General features: G+C 41.7%; 4 protein-coding genes across 4 annotated transcripts; 2 read left to right on the top strand and 2 right to left on the bottom strand.

Moving 5' to 3' along the window:
* Positions 1-905: 905 nt before the first annotated feature.
* On the top strand, positions 906-3,354 carry LOC124404714. The gene is made up of 3 exons (XM_046879046.1): positions 906-2,022; positions 2,136-3,255; positions 3,339-3,354. The coding sequence occupies exons 1-3, from the start codon at positions 906-908 to the stop codon at positions 3,352-3,354; spliced, it is 2,253 nt and encodes a 750-aa protein (XP_046735002.1).
* A 2,360-nt stretch (positions 3,355-5,714) lies between these two features.
* Positions 5,715-6,623, bottom strand: LOC124404713. The gene has a single exon (XM_046879045.1). The coding sequence runs from the start codon at positions 6,621-6,623 to the stop codon at positions 5,715-5,717; it is 909 nt and encodes a 302-aa protein (XP_046735001.1).
* Positions 6,624-9,562: 2,939 nt separating this feature from the next.
* Positions 9,563-10,723, top strand: LOC124404712. Its single transcript, XM_046879044.1, has one exon. The coding sequence runs from the start codon at positions 9,563-9,565 to the stop codon at positions 10,721-10,723; it is 1,161 nt and encodes a 386-aa protein (XP_046735000.1).
* A 2,717-nt stretch (positions 10,724-13,440) lies between these two features.
* Positions 13,441-15,981, bottom strand: LOC124404711 (zinc finger MYM-type protein 1-like). Its single transcript, XM_046879043.1, has one exon. The coding sequence runs from the start codon at positions 15,979-15,981 to the stop codon at positions 13,441-13,443; it is 2,541 nt and encodes an 846-aa protein (XP_046734999.1).
* Positions 15,982-19,137: the final 3,156 nt, after the last annotated feature.

The raw sequence follows: 19,137 nt of genomic DNA, 5'->3' as shown, positions 1-19,137 counted from the left end.
CTTATGGAGCACCCCACTCTTCGTGCAGCTTTTTCAAGTGTTTAGGTTTACAATTAAACCTATACGAAATCTCGAAGTAGTTGACACTTGTCGGTTACGTTTGTAAATTACCGCTGTCTTACTCTGCTCTACTGAACTAATGCAGAGGTCTCGAAATCGTAAACCTGACACCGCTGGCAAAGTAAAAACATCCCCATCGCGCGCTCAGAGAACGATATCTACTAATACTATTGCACTACCACAGCTCTGTCTCGTACATGAAGCGTGTGAAACTTCATCGTCGAGTTCCAAGAACTGTCTTACCATCTTACACGAGCAGCAGATTCGCTCGAAAAGATCTCAAAATTTTCGTTAAAGAATATTGTTCGCTCAAGTTCGATGATATGTGTGAGTCACAATGTACCATAAAAGAGACCGCGTCGGCGTAGAACAATCATTACGATGCAAGCTTTGCAACGATAACTCTTGTCAAGTGTGCGATTGAAGAAGAAACAAACATGGATTCCGAAAAGTGCTTGAAATTGATAAAAATCATGGAGACGGCGTTCAAGATTTTGAGCGAGAAATCTTCACCGGCCGAGGTTCAGAAATGGATGCGATTTGGAACCCAAAATACAAGGCTTCTGAACAAAATTTTACGGAAAAACGCCTCGACGATCGGGGAGAAGACACGGATTTTGACAACGATCGGAATATTAAAATCGTTGACTGCAAAATTCAAACAGTTTCGAAAAGTAGGCGACGGATTACAAAGCCGACGGCGGAGCGATCGAGTACAATGGGAAGATTTGGAGACGGCGTTCTAGAGTCGAATTAGAACGGGTGCTGTAATCAATCTGCAACACAAGGATTTGGGTGTGTTTTTGAAAGATGCCAAACATCTGGTCGTTGCAAGACTCAAGAACATGCTACGTAAGACGGGAAGTTTGAAAGCCACCTGTGTTTTATCGTGTAAATTTAGTGTTACAAAGAACGCTGAAATTGTGGAAGACATTAAATTTTTTAACACCAAAAATCAAGTTATCCTCCAACCAACGGACATACATGGGTGGTTCGAAGAAAATGTCAAGCAAAAAGTGATGGCTAAGGTGGAAGACTTCCAAGAAAAAGACTCAGGCTGGTCTTTGACTGAGATAATCAATTTAACCGTAAACATTAATAAGTATGTACCACTACAAGGAGGTGTATTCACATATACACCACTACCCAAAGATATTCAAGATAAGAAGGCCGTTGTCAACATCTGTAACAACGACTCATATTGCTTGCTAAGGTCGGTCACCGCAGCCCTCTTTCCAGCGAACAATAGCCATCCCGACAGAGTCAGCTCTTACCCACATTTCAGCTCAGTGCTACGGTACGATGGTTTGAATTTTCCAATGTCCTTAGATCAAATTCCAAAATTTGAAAAACTCAACGATCTTTCGATTAACGTCTACAGTATCGATTATACTGACAAAAAACGAATGAACAGTGAAATTGTACCCGTTTATTTAAGTCGAAGCAAGTCTGATAAACCTGTAATTCATCTTTTAATGTTAGAGACTGAAATTGACAATGATGATGATGATGATGGTGATGATGGTATGGAAAATTACACAAAGAACAGAAGAATACACCATTTTGCATGTATTCGAAATTTATCACGATTAACAAGATCTCAAATTTCTGGTCACCGTGCTCGTACTTGGTTATGCGATAGGTGTCTGTCACACTTTCAATCTGAAAGATGTTTGTTGAAGCACAATGTAGATTGCCTGAACTTGAACAAAAGCAAAGTTATTTTACCGACCGAAGAGGACAAGATTCTTAAATTAAAAAATTTCAAACATAAAGAAACTGTTCCATTCTGCATTTATGCAGATCTAGAATGTCTACGGCAACCCACTCTTAAAAGTCTTGGAGAAAACAGAACAATTTATCAGAAGCATACGCCGTACAGTATAGCCTATTATTACATTGTGCGTTTAATGATTCAATTTCAAAATTCGAAATTAATCGTGGAGAGACTTGCATTCAATGGTTTGTGACTGAGTTAGAGAAATTGGCACATTCGTTAGAAACTTATTTCAAAACTGTTGTACCAATGGAACCACTTAATTTCCATCAAATCAACGAACTTCATTCGGCAACAGTGTGTCACATCTGTGAAAAACCGTTTACGCTCGAAGACGTCAAACATCGTGATCACTGCCATTTCACTGGAAAGTATCGTGGTGCTGCTCATCGAGGCTGCAACCTGAATTATCAAAACTCACATACAATTCCTGTGATATTCCACAATCTATCGGGTTATGATTCCCATTTTCTAATTAAATCGTTGGCTACATCGTTCGAGGGCACAATCCAGCTTCTACCCGTAAACAAAGAAAAGTACATTTCTTTTACAAAATATGTGAAGGGAACAGATATAAAGTTTAGATTCATAGATTCGTTCCGCTTCATGCCCAGTAGTCTTGAGAAGTTAGCAACGTATCTGGGTGATGATCAAAAATCAATTACACGAAAGTTTTGCCATAATTTAGATAAATTTCAGTTATTGACTAGAAAAGGTGTTTTTCCGTATGAGTATATCGATAATTGGGAGAAGCTTGAGGACAGACGATTACCGACCAAACGACAATTTTATTCGAAATTAAACGATCGGGATATATCAGACGACGACTATGCACATGCATGTGAAGTTTGGCAAACTTTTAAGGTTCAAACTTTGGGAGAGTATTCAGATTTATATCTACAAACAGACGTATTCTTACTAGCTGACGTTTTTCAAAATTTTCGACAGAATTGTTGGACAACTTACAAACTGGACCCATTACATTACTACACAGCGCCCGGTCTGTCGTTTGATGCAATGTTAAAGTGTACCGGCATCGAGCTCGAGCTTCTCACTGATATAGATATGATTATGTTTATAGAAAAAGGTATCCGAGGTGGTGTGTCGCAGTGTTCGAACAGATACGCAAAATCCAACAACAGATATATGGGAGAGGCATTCGATCCACAAGTCGAAGAATCTTATCTCATGTACTTCGATGTTAACAATTTGTACGGTGCTATGAGCTTTGCTCTGCCATACAGTTCCTTCGAATGGGTATCAGACTTCAGACAATGCGACGTTCTTACCATCTCGGACGATGCGGAGTTCGGTTACATATTAGAGATAGATTTGGAATATCCTGCGGAACTGCATGAAATGCATAAAGATTTACCACTGTGTCCGGAGCACTACATACCTCCGATCTCGAGTACAAAGCAACCGAAATTGACGACCACGCTACTTCCCAAACAAAACTATGTTATTCATTACCGTGTTTTAAAACAATGCTTACAATTAGGTCTGAAGTTGGTTAAAATTCACAAAGTTCTCAAATTCCGGCAAACACCATGGCTAAAAAATTACATAGATTTGAATACTGATTTACGGAAAAAATCGAACAACGAATTTGAAAAAAACTTTTATAAATTAATGAACAACGCAGTTTTCGGTAAAACAATGGAAAATGTTAGGAAGTATAGAGATGTCAGGCTGATCACGAAATGGGACGGAAGATACGGTGCTCGAGCTACTATAGCTAAACCAAATTTCCATAGCTGCACCATTTCTGATGAAGATATGGTAATAGTCGAATTAAAGAAAACGAAAGTCAAACTAAATAAACCTTTGTATGCAGGTTTCTCCATCCTGGATCTTTCGAAAACTTATATCTACGATTTTCACTACAATTATATTAAGAATAAATTTGGCAACCAAGTAAAATTAATGTACACTGATACAGATAGTTTAGTATATCACATCACCGTCCCCGACGTATACCAGTGTATGAAAGTGGACTTGCATAAATTCGACACATCTGATTACTCAGTTGATAACGCTTACAGAATGCCTTTATCAAATAAAAAAGTCCTCGGCTTGATGAAGGATGAAAACAACGGTCGAATAATGTTAGAATTTGTAGGATGAAGAGCAAAGTTATATTCATTCAGGGTCTTAGGAGATAAGAACGACAAAAAACTTGCTAAAGGGGTTAAGGGATCAACGTTGAGAACAATAACTTTTAATGATTATTTGGAATGTGCTTTACAACATGAAAATTTGATCAAAAGTCAGAATTTATTCTTGAGTCAAAAGCATGAGGTTTATACTGTGGAACAGAAGAAGGTGGCACTGAGCTGGAATGACGACAAGCGGATCGTGTTTCACAACACGACCGACACGCTTCCGTGGGGCTATAAGCCTGGACCTTAGCTTATACGTTTGAGCTTTGTAATTACCGTATCGTGATCTATAGGTTATGAAATATAACTGTACAACGTTGTATATAATTATATAGGATGTAAAATAAAGACACATGCCTATTTGCAATAGAATCTCATTTATTCAATAATGATGTTACACGTCAGATTCATTTATCCAACTGTTGTGTGTACTGTCAAAACCTAACCATTTAACATATAATTTCTTTCCACGCTTTTTGAGAACCTTCTCCACGAGATAGATGTCCGGATGTTCAACCTTGAGGAGCTCCTGTTCGTAGAAACCGCCAGCGATGGGTTGATTTTGATAGTCTTTGAGCTTGTACGTGAGGGGATGAGTATTTTCCGCTCGGCTTATTGTGAATATTTCAGTCGTCCAATTGGGAGTATAACCTTTCTCGAAGACGTTTTTGAATTTGCTGATTCGGACTTTGTCGCCAGTTCTGAACTTTGTCGGTTTGATAGGTATCGCTCGAAGCCCTCCGTACGCCTGACGCAATAATTGCCTCTCGTTTGCAACCGTGACGTCCGATGGTTTCATTCGTATGGTTCGGTGTTTGGTGTTGTTGTAAGCCAATGCCAAATCAGATAAGATGTCGAGCCACTTGTAGCTTCCTTGCATGCTGAACTGTGTCCACATTTTGCTTTTCAGCGTACGATTGAAACGTTCACAGATCGAAGCCTTCAAATTACTGTACGTGGAGTAAAGTTTGACTCCATAGCGTGTCATAAGAGATCCGAATTCTGAGTTGTAAAATTCTGTTCCTCTGTCGACGTGTAATTTTTTCGGTACACGTCCTTGAACAAGCACAGATTCCAGGGCCTTTGTAACATCATCCCCGGACTTGCTCTTTATCGGTACAGCCCACGCATACTTTGAAAAAATATCAATGACTGTGAGCATGTACTTGTAGCCTCTGTTTCGTCCAGCGTACGAAATCATATCAACAAGATCCGCCTGCCAGGTCTCGTCGATGCCACGCACATCTACACGACGACGTGGGTAATTCCGGCGTGCAGGCTTATGCAGTTCCGTCACCAGCGCTAGCTTTTCCCCGTTCATCTTCCAATGCTCTCAGTCTGGTATCCAATTTGGAAAGAATTTCAGCGTTTCGAATCGACAGGTCTCTGCCTGTTCTAAAATCTGTGTAGAAGGTGTCCAAGGCTTTCCCTGTGGTGGTATCCAATACTTTGATCATTTGATCAAGATTGTCGAGTTGTTTTTGCAGCAAGTGGAATTTACGACGAAAGATTTTCAAAGTTACAGCATTGTTTGGCTCCACGGGGTCAGCTATATTGCATAGTCTTTTGTTGCGTATATCGTAGTGCCCGTCCGCTGTTACGTGAAATCCGATATCCGGAGGACCTCGAGTGCTCGCAGCTGTGTTTTTGTTCAGCTGACGTTCAAACACGTCGACGCTCATCTCGTAAATGATTGCAGAAACGGTGTGAATTTATTAATAAATGATTCCAGCTTCCCGCAATTCTTCGAGAATCGACATAATTTCGTTGTTGTGACTTGTATTCCCAGCCGCTTGAGATGCCGTAAGCAAACGGAGACGTTTCACCAACTCGTTTGCGTCGTCCCAGAAAATATAATCTGTTTTAACACCCTGTCGTGTAACCCAAGCCTGAGGTAGCAAAACACCTTTGCCCGTACGCTTCGATGACGATGGTGATGATGTATTGATGTTGAGCAGCTCTGCAATTAGGTGCTTGAATTTGGCGCTGGGGGTGTTTCGGATAGGCTCGGTGGCGCTGTAATACTTTCTGTGAGCATTTGTTGCGAGAAGGATGTTCTTGTAATTCTTCTTGTCGTTGGGGGTAACGTGAACGCTGTTCGGCATCTTCTTGAACAACAACTCCAGCAGACCTTGAGTTTTCGGGTAGACTGTACTCCCTGTGCGAATGGAATTGCGCTCGAAGCTTATCGGTGAGTCACCAACCATCAGCCCGGCGGTAGAAAGGTTCCGTACCCCGTATAAAGTATCCAGCTCGTTCTGTCTGTTTTTATCCTCGAGTGTTCTAAGATATTCATCTTCCAATCCTGCAGATGACTCTGTGATTGTTTGATCCTCTTCCTCTGCAATTGCAAAAGAATCTTCAGCTTCAGATTCCATTTCGTTCTTCGGTTCATCCGTCGGTTCAGTTTTGATTTCTTCCTTTACCTCCTGCTTTACAGGTTTCGTGTCTCGAGAGACGTTGACTAATTCCTGCAGCGGGGTTACCACAGGTTTGAAGACATCCTTCATTGTTTCCTGCAGCGACTCTTTTCCCGTCTTGAGGATTTTATGCTTCCGTCGAATTGCATTACTCGCTTGAGCAATACGGCGCAAGACTTCTTTTTCCTTCCGAATTTCCTGCATGTTGACACAACTAGCTCAGCAACGCTACTGTTTCGTTCCCCTCGATGACCGTCTACTTTATTCCTTTGTCATGTTTATAAAATTGTCGAATCCCTTCCTATATCGACTGTTGTCGAGCTCTCGATTCTTGTCGATCACGAGGAACCCATATTTGTCACCGTTCCAGCATGCCACACACAAGTCTTCAAACTCTGTGTACGTCATATCGGTGTTTACGTGATCGTTGTATACGTGTCTCAGGTTCATTTCGTCTTGTTTGAATAAGACCAGCAGGTTAGTGTTATCGCGTACGAGATGCTTGGGGATCCGTGCGTACGTCTGACAAAGATAGAAACAGTCTACGTCATGATGTCTACCCATATAAAAGTATGCGCGTACGTTGTCCTGCTTCTCGCACGCTACGTCATCGAATATCATTATTGAGTTAGGTTGCGTCTCGTTCGGTGCGATGACGTGCTCATGCTCGTCAAAGGGGAAGTATTGAACACCGTCGACGCTTTCAAGCACTTGACTGAGAAACTTGTATTTCGGTTGATTGAGAGATTTTGAGTAAACGTACAGGTTTTCAAACCTCAAACCGTTCGGATGCGTTATAAGTGAGAACAATGCGTTGGTTTTGCCACAGTTAGAAGGTCCACAAAATACCGCACGTACACTACTCGGTAACAGTTTACCGTGGCGTTTTTTCGGTTTTTCATTTTGCTGCGTATATTTGTCAAAGTTCATCACAGGTAGCTTGATCGATTGTGTCTCAAACTTCATCTCGAACGTGACTGCTCAATTTTCTATAAATGCATCATTTATAAGGTCTTTCCCTCACTCGAAGAGCGAACATGATTGTGCACACACGCGATCGTAAGCGATCCTCGAAGAAACGATCACGTGGGAGAGGATTGGTAAATAGCATCATCAACAAACTCCCGATCGAGTTGCATGTTCCCAGTTACCAATACTGCGGTCCTGGTACAAAGTTGGCGAAAAGACTCGCGAGAGGCGATCCTGGTATCAATCCTCTCGACGCAGCGTGTAAGGAACACGATATATCATATTCGAAAAATCGTGAAAATCTCGAGACTAGAAACGTCGCGGATAAAATATTAGCCGAGAAAGCCTGGAAACGGGTTTTAGCAAAAGACGCAAATTTAGGTGAAAAAGCAACCGCTTGGGCTGTAGCGAACACGATGAAGGTAAAAACAAAGTTAGGCATGGGCTGTCGAAAACCCAAGAGCGTTTCTTTGAACAAAATCATACGCGCGGCAAAGCAATCCATGATACCGAGCCACAACGCGAAAACAAGCATCAAATCTGCACTGAAAGGTGCTCGAGAAGCTGTGAAAAAAGAAGGTGGTAAACATAACGTGCGATCACCGCGCATTCTACCGGTACCCTCAAAAGTTGGTGGATTTCTACCTTTTCTCATACTAATTTTTGCCGGTCTAAGCGCTACGGGTGCATTAGCGGGGGGTGCTGCAGGTATAGCAAAAGCTGTCAACGATGCGAGCGCGGCTAAACGAGAATTAGAGGAAAGTAAACGGCACAACAAAACAATGGAAGCGATCGCATTGGGTAAAGGTCTCCATCTCAAACCGTACAAGAAAGGTTTTGGTCTTCATCTTTCAAAAAACTAAATGTGACGCTACCACGCTGAGCGTTAACCAATTGGGATTTGTTGAAATATGCAAAACTTATGAAAATTCCGTATTTCCGAGGTATCTTTATGCGAAACGAAATGCCCAAAAACGGACCGCGTAAAAACGAGGCAGCCGTCGTCAATCTTGACGATAAAGACGGTCCTGGGACACACTGGATTGCGTATAAGAAACGTGGCAACGATGTCATCTATTTCGACAGTTTCGGTCATCTTCAACCTCCGTTGGACCTCGTGCAATATCTCGGTGTTGGTAGCGTGAAATATAACGATGAAAGATATCAAGATTACGGTACGTTCAATTGCGGACACTTGTATCTGAAATTTCTGAGCGGTGAGCTATATAAACGTCGTACATAATTTAGTGAAGGCAGTCTAACACTTGCAGCCATGGATGATTCGTTTCCGTTAACGATATCGGGAACGTCTTCGATTCTCGAAGCGCAATATTTCCCCCCGATCGAACTTGCTTCAGACAAAAATTACACTCTCGGTCTCGTTGAATTGTTAACCTTCAATTCCATTCCCAACGTTGACGCTGGCCACAATAAATTGTACATAGGTGATAAGGTAGTCACCATATCTACCGGCAGCTATGAAATTGAGGATATCGAAAAGTATGTTCAAGACGCTGTGAAGAATACAGACATTGAAATCAGCATCAAACCTAACAATAATACGTTATGCAGCGAAATCAAATGTAACCACGTCGTGAATTTTGAGCCTAGTGATTCTATTGGTCAGCTTCTTGGATTCACACCGCGTGTATTGACGGCTAACCAAACTCACCAATCGGATATGCCTGTAGCTATTCTCAAGGTCAACGCGTTGCGAGTCGAATGTAGCATTACAACGGGTGCCTACGTCAATGAGCGCAAAGTTCATACTATTTACGAATTTTTCCCCATCTTTCCACCGGGATATAAGATCGTGGAAGTGCCGTCGCACGTCATTTATCTTCCGATCACCGTAAAGACCATAGATCACATACAGCTTCGGTTAGTAGATCAAGACGGAGACTTGGTTAATTTTCGCGGAGAAGTTATAACTGTGAGACTGCACATCAAATCGCAATAAAATATGGGTATTGTATATAACAGATTACCCAACAAGAGTTATATTAGTAAGGCGGCATGTCCCGATCAAGTCAGTCATCGATCGATTCCCAAACCGTTAACACGTCAAAACGTGGAATTCCTGATAGCTCTGGGTCTAAAAGTGACACCTTTTGGAAGAGGAATTTCCAACGATTAAAACTGCGGTTCTGCTGTTTCGTTGTCTGCTACGTACCATGGAGGAGGAAATCTTGAGCATTCAAACACCCGTCGCCTTCGATGAGTCCATCGCTCACCAAGAAATACATGCACACAAGCCGTATGCGTCATTAACTTTTAAAAACAGCGACGAGATTCGCATCACCGTTCAGCATCAGGATTTATGCATATTACCAAGCAAGAGTTCGCTGCATATCTCAGGAAAATTGGTCAAATCAGATGGCAGTCCAGCAGCGGTTACAACCCTGGTCAACAATGCCATCTGCAATCTGTTCGAAGACGGACGGTACGAGCTAAACGCTGTAGAGATTGACAAATGCAAAAACGTTGGTCTGACCAGTCTGCTGAAGGGTTTCGCTTCGCTCAACCCTGGTCAGAGTTGGCTCATGGAAAACGCTGGATGGCTCGATGTTCGAGAAACGAAAAAATTAACTGACGCCGATGGTAACTTCGATGTGGTTATTCCCTTGAGCATGATATTGGGCTTTACCGAAGACTATCGCAAGATCATCGTCAACGCGAAGCATGAGCTGATTCTCACAAGGTCAAAGAGCGATTCAAATGCCATTGTTCAAAATCAAGACGAAGACTTTCGAGTCGTGATCGATCAAGTGGAATGGTTAGTACCGTACGTGAAGCTTTCGGATCAACGAAAAATTGCTCTGTTGAATTTCATCGAGAAAGATACACCTGTCTCCATGAGCTTCCGCAGTTGGGAGATGTACGAATATCCTCTGCTACCGGCAGCCACGAAACACGTGTGGACTGTGAAAACGTCCACTCATTTGGAGAAACCGCGATTAGTTATTCTCAGTTTTCAAACGAATCGAAAAAACAAAGTCGACAAAAATGCCAGCCATCTTGATCACTGTAACATCACCGACGTCAAGCTCTTCTTGAATTCCGATTATTATCCGTACGGTAACCTGAACCTGGACATGAGTCATAATCGCTTCGCACTGCTGTACGAGATGTATGCCAACTTCCAGGCTACGTACTACGGCAAGGAACCCGAACCTTTGTTGACAAAGAGCGAATTTCTACAGTATGAACCTCTGATATTCATCGACTGTTCGAAACAAAAAGAGGCTCTGAAATCTGGACCGGTTGACATTCGTATCGAATTTGAGGCTAAAAATAACTTTCCCGCCGGTACATCTGCCTATTGCTTAATTTGACACGTTCGTATAATCGAGTATAATCCGCTGAGTGGTGGGGTGAGAAAATTGGTATAAAAACCTTGAAGGCTGCGATTTACGATTCAGTCTTTTTCACGATGGAGTTCATAGTTGACGTGCAAGGATTCAACAGACCAGGCCCTGATTTTACGCCAAAAGAGTTAGCGGTTATATCAGTCAACGAAGAAACTAACCCGTCAATTTTTCTCTTCCAACCGTTGTACGATTGGAATTCTTTACTCGCTCCGTTTGAGAGCGAAAATTTGTGGCTGTCACGGAATTATCACGGGTTATCCTGGAAAGGCGGTGACGTACCTCTCGAGAAGCTTAATTTCACCGTCGAATGCGTGTCGCTGCGTGACGCGTCAACGGTTTACGTAAAAGGATTGGAGAAGAAGATTTGGCTGCAGAAAGTTCTAGGCGAAAACGTTGAAGTTGTCGATCTGATGGATTTGGGTTGTCCGTCGTTGCAAAAATTGAACAAAATGTCAGATACTAAATTGAACTGTACACATCACTCTATATCACATCCAAACTGTGCTGCTCAAAACGTATTGTTACTGCGAAATTTTCTGTTGAAATACAAAAGCCTGTTGGCATCTACTCGACCAGTTCTTAATTCTTACTGTCCGGAGCTTGATGGTCAGGATACCGTTGAATAAGAGCAAACATGTAATACTGTACTCTCTATTATCAATAAAAAAAAGTTTTTACCAATATCAACCGTTGATTTAAAACCTCTTTCCTGCTAGTTAAGAGTTAGCGTTAGCAAATTTCAGAACCTTCCGGAATTCAACGACGCGCCGAAAACCGATGGACGCAGGCCTCTCGACGTCAAGTTGCGACTTGTCGGACGACTCCGAGAATTGTTTGTCTGCCTAAGATTCCGAGAATCGGTTCAGGGTCGCAGGTTATCTTTCTCACGGCTCCGGAACCTTCCAGAATTCAACGTCGCACCGAAAACCGATGGACGCAGACCTTTCGACGTCAAGTCGAAACTCGTCGACCGATTCCGAGAACTGTTTGTCAGCCTAAAATTCCGAGAATTCGTTCAGGGTCGTCTTATTCAACGTCGCACCGCAATCCTTCGACCTCGGGCCGCTCGACGTCAAGTCGAAACTTGTCGGAGTCATTGCGTAAGCCTCCCAACGTCGGACTTCCGCCTCGAAACCTCTCGATCGTTGGAGAATCTTCTAGAACTTTCTGGAAGCTATCAACGCGACACGTGCGAGGATTCTTGTTCGAACGTTGAAGGATTCACGGAGGTGCGCTCGAACGTTTGAGGGTTCGCGGTTGCACTCGGTAAGGCAGATTCTCGATCCCGCTCGATCCCGCTCGATCACGCTCGATAGGCATGGTAAGGGTAAGATCTACGGTAACTGACAGAGCACTCCTTACCGACCGGCACGTCAATCTAGGGAATTTCTTACCGACCGGCACGCCAATCTAGGGGATTTCTTACCGATCGGCACATCAATCTAGGGGATTTCTTACCGACAAGGATCAAAACGATGGTAACCCCTTACCGACAAGACTCAAAGTGATGGTATCGCAGAACGCTGACAGCTCGCCGGAGTGGGGATAACCTTGATGGGTTTGCGTCCGGGCTGGGCGGCGGCGGGGGAGGGTGCTTTGCCGGTAAAGTAGGTATTTCTACGCAGAATCCCCCTTGTATTGCTACTTATTACCCGGCAAAAGTTCGGTCCATATCCACGGACGACTCTTTAAAGCTGATGGTACTGTGTGACTACAGTGACAGTACAGTGACTGTGAACACGCAGCTCGTAAACAACGCCATCTGTCATTTATTTGAAGAAATTCGCCACGAAATTAATGCGGTTGAGATCGACAAAAGCAAGAATGTTGGTTTGACAAGTCTAATGAAGGGTTACGCTCAGGGGCGGATTTGATACGTTGGCTGCCCTAGGCCGATGCAAAATTGCCGTCCCCTCCCCCCTTCACTCGCTGTAAAGCACGAAAACTTAAGGATGTATATAAGTTCAAATCCACAGTACATCTATTTGTTTTTTAAAGCTAGTTTTTATATCCAAATTTCAATTCCAAATAATTTTTTTCCCATTTTAATGATTTTTAACATTTTAACATACAAAACTATGCTAATTTTAATAATATTTTACGATTTTAAATGAGATGAAGATAGCATTGACATTCGCGGTCGAGTTCATTTGGCTTTGGGAGCAAATCAAATAATGTTTCGTTTATTAAACGCTTACAAGTCAAAAGTTAAGCACAAATATCTTTGCAACGACACCGGGTAGGATGTTTTTTTTTCTTTACAAATTTGATGAATATATGAAGTTTTAAAAAAATCTTTTTTCAGCCGTGCGTCTGTTACGACATATATAATTTTTAGATACAATTACGCTGTCATTTCAACTTTCGGTACAAATAAAATGCAGTTAAATGGGACTCTGAATCTTTAATATCTCTTTTAAATGGTCGGATAGGTGTGTTTTTCTTTTTTCCAATCGATTTAGCATAATAAATTTTAGCATATATTTCAAATTCCTGAAAAGTTGAGACTATTGATATATTTTATATACATCCTTAAATGAACTATAGAGGGATTACATTTAAAATAAAATAAAAAAACAACGAAAGTTTGTAAAAGATAAAATTATCTCAATCAGCGTCTTTAGATACTGACGCTTACCATTTTGATTTATTATTTATGAGTTATGAGTAACAATGAATTGTTATTTACATAGCGTCTTCTGTCTGGCTTTCTGAGTAGCGAATTTGTTTATCAAATCATCACAATCCAATGACCGCAGCAACTGTGATTCGATGCAAAGGATAGCCAGAGCGTTCAACCTGTCCTCGTTCATTGTCGAACGCAAATAATTTTTCACCCGCCGCAAACAGGAGAAGCTGCGTTCACCGGAACAGCTCGTAATCGGGATACAAACACACATGCGTAGAGCTATATCAACGTTAGGATAAACGCTGTGGAGATCTTGATCATGAAGCCATTTCAATAATATCATCGGCGTGTCGGTTTGGCTTCGGCTCGAAAGACACTGGCAGCGAAAATGTTGACACTCTGCAACAAAATCCTCTTCGAGATCAGAACAGTAAATATTTTTTAACGCTGTTGCTTTCTCTTCTACTTCAACTGGACTTAGGGTCGTCAGATTTGTGAGAAACGAGAATTTATCATAAAATTGCTGGTATGCTTCTCGTCGTTTTCGAAGCTCGCAAAGAAGTTGATCTATGATGACCAAAAACGTGGAGACTCGTAGTTTTTCCCGACCACTCATTTCCGTTTGTTCGGCTGACTCGTCGGAATGGAGTTTTCTTTTTCTTTTGCGCTTCATTTCTTTTTCATATTCTCCTATTTCAGACAGTTTCAGCGCTTTTTCTTCGTAGTCATCGAAGTTATCCCGAGTTTCGCACATGAGACCGATTAATGAGTCGTAAATCTGAATAGCGGTGAATATGTCGACGTTTACAGCTTGTAATTTTCGATTAGCAATATTCAACCGATTAAGTAGAAAACCCCAGAAAACGGTCATGAACGCTGTCTCCAATCGATTTAGCTTCAATCGAATACCTTTTGCTTCAGATCGACTGATCGGCTTTTCGGTGATATCTTTTTCAAAGATTTGCAGCGCTGTATAAATTTCGTGCCAAGACTCCAACAAACTTTTGCATGCATCTGCACGAGCTGACCAGCGAGTTGTCGACAAGCTTTTCACGGTACTTGTTCCCGCTTTCGAGTCTTCTTTAGAGCGACGTTGAGCTTCCAAGATCTCCCAGCGATGTGTCGATGCAGTAAAAAAATTATACACTTCTTGCAGAAGACCGAAAAACCAACAAGCTTCTTCGCAACTTTCTGCTGCCGATTGCCCAACGACATTTAGCGAATGAGCTGCACAGGGAACATACGCTGCTTTCGGAGCCAGTTTTTTAATATGTGCCTGCAGTCCATTGTAAACGCCGGACATGTTGGCAGCGTTGTCATATGACTGACCACGACAATTTGAGATCTCAATGTCAAATTTGTTCAAGGCTGAAGTGATAGCGTCTGTCATCTCTAGCGCTTTATGCCCGGTGTTGGGAAAAAATTGCAGGAAGCGTTCAATCGGGGAACCATCGCTTTGAACGTAACGGATCACAAACGTTAGTTGATCAACATGAGACATGTCTGGTGAAGAGTCTACGATCATGGAGAAGTATTTCGCTGATTTGATCTCACTGACAATAGTATGAAGCACTGTATCGGCCATAAGTTTGATAAATTCATCGCAAATCGTCGACGACATATAACTTGTACGTCCACTACCCGGATTGCCATACCTCGAAATATGGTCAGCCAGAAATGGATCAAATTCAGCCAGTAGCTCCAGAGTCATTAAATAATTGCCGTTGTTGGATGAACCGAACTTTTCGTCGTGACCCCTGAATGGTAGTCCTCGCGATGCTAGAGCTTTTATAGTTGCCGCTACGCGTTTCAAAACGTTCCTCCAATACGTTATTTCATCATCAAGCTGTGCTGTCAGCCGCTGATCAATTCGACCGAGAATATTTCCTCTCTCCTTCATAGACAAAATGCATAATTTGTGGGTTGCGGAATTCTCGTGTTGTGCCACTCGACTGTTAGCGTTCTTACAATCATTAAACCCTGCACTGCCGAACTGGGTCCCACCACCAAACGCAAGACATGGTCCGCAATAAACTCGACCGGCGCTTGGAGAATAAATTAACCAGCTTCGGTGAGCTTTCTCTCCATTCAAGAGTTGCCTTTCAAACAAAGATTTTGACAAATGGCGCGTGCGGTCTTCGTATAGGCGCTGGCTTTGAGAAAAATCAACATGCATATTTTGCTGTACTCCATTAATCGCTATCCAGTCCCTAGTCTTATCGTTTATGAGCCATTGAGCCGGATCTTTGCTCACATCAAGCGTATTATTTTCATTTTTCGCATTGTTCAGCGATTCCGTGAGAATGTCGGCAGTAGCGCCAGCGTGAACTATGGAAGCCACGGTTTGGTTACTGCAAGTACTTGAAGTACTTGTATCGGGTTGTTCGGTATTTGCACCGTCAATAGTTTTAATCATCGCACACGGTGGAGAAGAGTAATGATCGTTCTCGGGGTCAGTTATACTTACCGCCGGTTTCTTGAAAAACGCCTCTAATTTGTTCATTTTTTTTATGACTTCATCTTGTTTCTCGGTCTTTTCTTTAGCTCGCTTTCTGTACTCCGCTCCGCTCAACTTTTTCCTCCCATCACTCATATTTGTAGAATCAAATATTCAACACCACCTTTGAAAACGGCAATATATATTTGATCAAAATAAAACTCACTAGAACACCAAAATATTCGCAGTATATGAAATTAACACAATTAATTTAGCAAATTATGCACACTCGTTATTATTTTCGCGCCGAATACTGTCTCTTCACTGACGGAATCGGTTTTAGTCGAATCAAGATTTTCGAAGAACCGAGACTCGTTCTCGGCCCGAAAATAAAATGTATTAGGACTGAGCGTGTTGTGTACGTTTATACAACATTGTACGTTTATACAACATTGTACGTTTATACAACATTGTATGTTATGGTTGTTAATATACACTCAACAAAGAAATTTAAGGGTCAAGAAAAATTCCAAAACTTTTCGGGGTTTTTTGAAAGGCTGTATTTTATGGAATTTTTCTTGACCCTTGAATTTTTGCTTCCTCATAGAGGAAGTTTTGTGACGGTGAAAATTTTTTTTTCCAGTTTTCAATGTCAATATGCTTAAAATGTCCCAAAAGATCGAAAAATCATATCTAGAAAAAATGTCCGGATGTGTGTGTGTATGTGTGTGTGTGTGTGTGTGTGTGTGTGTATGTTCTGGCACTGTAAAATTCAAACGTTTATAACTCGAGAACGGTTTGAGCTACAGAGCTCCCGTTTTGCACAGATGTTCATCTATACAAGCTCTTCATTCTCTGAGAGTTTGGTTGAAATTACTTGGAAAATACAAATTTTACGGCATTTTGAAATTTTCAAAAAAAGGCTGTGAACACTCTCACTTCCGCAAATTTTAAGATTTATGACTAATTTTTTTTTTATAGATAGAGTATCATGATAGGAAGGTTGGTATTGAATTTGGGATACATCGGTCAAACGGTTCAAAATTTATGATTTTTCGAATTTTTCGAAAATCCGATTTTTTCGAAAAATCGTTGAACCGCTACAATTTTTGCAAATTTTGTAAAATATTATGTATTAATCGGTACAAACTCTTTTCTTTCCGAAAATATTATCGAATTTACTAAAATAAAAAAAAGACGAATTTTGCAGCATTTTGAAATTTTCAAAAAAACCAGTTACTCTAGCTTCCGCAAATTTTAAGATTTATGGCTAATTTTTTTTTTTAATAAATGAAGTATCATAATAGGAAGAAAAAAACATCGGTCCAACGGTTCAAGTAATAAAATTTAAAAAAAAATTGGTTGATGAGTTCAAATTTGATGAAAAAAAAAATTGTTAATTTTTATGATACTCGAAAAAAAACGGTGCAAATTGACATTTGCAAATTATTTTATATTTATTTTTAACGATGATAGGAAAAAGAGAGCTGCAAATTGAAAGTTGCAAATTGCTTCCTCAAGATTTAGCAAGATGGACAAAGCTTCCTCTATGAGGAAGCCAAAATAAAAAAAAAAGTTCCTCATAGAGGAAGGTTTGCCCATCTTGCTAAATCTTGAGGAAGCAATTTGCAACTTTCTTTGTTAAGTGTTGTAACGTGGCATTTCAGAATGGCTCGTTACAAGGCTAAAAATCTAAAGGAAACTACCGAAAACGCGTCCCTGGCGGGGTACTCCAGGCAAGCTCGATACGATATAGGCGAAAAATACTAGTTACTAATATTTTCTGTACAAATTTTGTAATCCCGCGCTTCGGCGCAAGCTAAACAGGTACCGCGACCACGATCATCGAGGGATCAACACGTTTCTTTGATTCACCGAGGGATCGACAACTACCGAAAACTACAGTTCCAGCTACCGACGAATTCAACTACCGTTTCGTAATCATGAATCTCCCGTACAACTTTGAATGCCTACTTTTTCGGATGCCGTAAGTTCGACATCAAGGGCAGACCGCAGCCTGTCGTTCACCGACTTACCGGCCAGGAGCCGGACCGAGCCTAAAACACTACGTCCAAAGTTGATAAAGCCCTCGTCCTGAGGATCGACGCAGCCTCCCTGTCAATAAGGGCTACAATCATTGTGAGTCATGGTCCACGGACGATGAGGTGCTGTAAGCCGCCGTGTGACTGCATGGTCTTCGTGATATATCGTGGGCAGTTGGCCACTGCCTAGACGACGAAGCCGGTGGAGGCAAACAATGTGGAGTTGCACTCCATCCGGTAACCTTCCGGAGGTAGCCTACGTACCTGCCTTCGTGGAGGGAACCCCCAATGACAGGCAACCTGGACAGTACGACGCAGCAGCCGAAGAAAAGTACGTGTGATGTCAACTACGCTCATCTAGCGGTAATCGTCGATAACGCGTAGCCGATATTCGCCAGAGGGATGACCCAATTATGGTGGGGATTGAATGACCACCGAAGGGGAAGAAGAATCACCTGACGACACCGGCGAGATCGCTGATCCGGACTCCGAACTCTGCCTATTCTACGCTCAACCCGCCAGGAGACAGCTTCGCTACCACCTCGCTCTCGTTTAGTTAGAAATCCTCAACCTTCCTCTTATATTCTACCACTATCGCTTATTCCTCTACCGCTATCGCTATCGTTACCTTTTTCGCACCCACTACCGTTTTGATCTTTTAGCTTCACTCCTTCCTTTAGCTTCAATTCCTTCCGTTAACTTCACTTCCTTCCTTCTTCGCTCTCTTTAAGTTTAATTTAATTTAAAATCAGTGCCTAATCTCGTCACCGACTAAGGTAAGGCTTTTGCCTTTATATCGTACTGTTACGAAGTTGCTCTAATTTCTGTTTCTCTTATCGTATCTTAATTATCGTTTTGGTTGCATCGAATGATGCCAGTATCTTTGTGAATCATGGTCCACGGACATTGAGGTGCTGTAAGCCGCCGTGCGACTGCATGATTTCGTTTCGTAATTAATTTCCGAAAACTATCGTGAGCGACCTCGTAACTACCGAATATCTTTTGTATTTCTGAATTTTCTTTGCTTGATGCTTATCTTTTGTATCTCTAATTTTCTTTGCTTCTCGTAATTTTATGCTAGAAACGCTTGTGTAATTTCTACTGTCTATCGCTATCGCTATCTTTACTTTTCTTACTAGTATTGCCTATCGCTTTGTATCGTATCGCTTGTTTTATATTATTTGCTTTGTGCATGAAATTTCATATCGTATATTGAGCTACTTGGAGTACAGCTGAGCGTAGATTAAGCCGCTAAATACTACCGCACCTT

Source organism: Diprion similis, chromosome 3 (assembly GCF_021155765.1).
Source record: "Diprion similis isolate iyDipSimi1 chromosome 3, iyDipSimi1.1, whole genome shotgun sequence".
Lineage (NCBI taxonomy): Eukaryota > Metazoa > Arthropoda > Insecta > Hymenoptera > Diprionidae > Diprion > Diprion similis.
Note: the sequence above shows the minus strand (reverse complement) of the source record. Positions and strands in the feature narration are given on the sequence as shown.

Excerpts from the sequence above, each read along its gene's own strand:
- LOC124404714 (XM_046879046.1), top strand. The coding sequence starts at position 906 with ATGCTACGTAAGACGGGAAGTTTGAAAGCCACCTGTGTTTTATCGTGT. Across the intron at positions 2,023-2,135 it reads GGAGAGACTTGCATTCAATG|TGTGTCACATCTGTGAAAAA; the intron begins GTTTGTGACTGA and ends ATTCGGCAACAG.
- LOC124404713 (XM_046879045.1), bottom strand. The coding sequence starts at position 6,623 with ATGCAGGAAATTCGGAAGGAAAAAGAAGTCTTGCGCCGTATTGCTCAA.
- LOC124404712 (XM_046879044.1), top strand. The coding sequence starts at position 9,563 with ATGGAGGAGGAAATCTTGAGCATTCAAACACCCGTCGCCTTCGATGAG.
- LOC124404711 (XM_046879043.1), bottom strand. The coding sequence starts at position 15,981 with ATGAGTGATGGGAGGAAAAAGTTGAGCGGAGCGGAGTACAGAAAGCGA.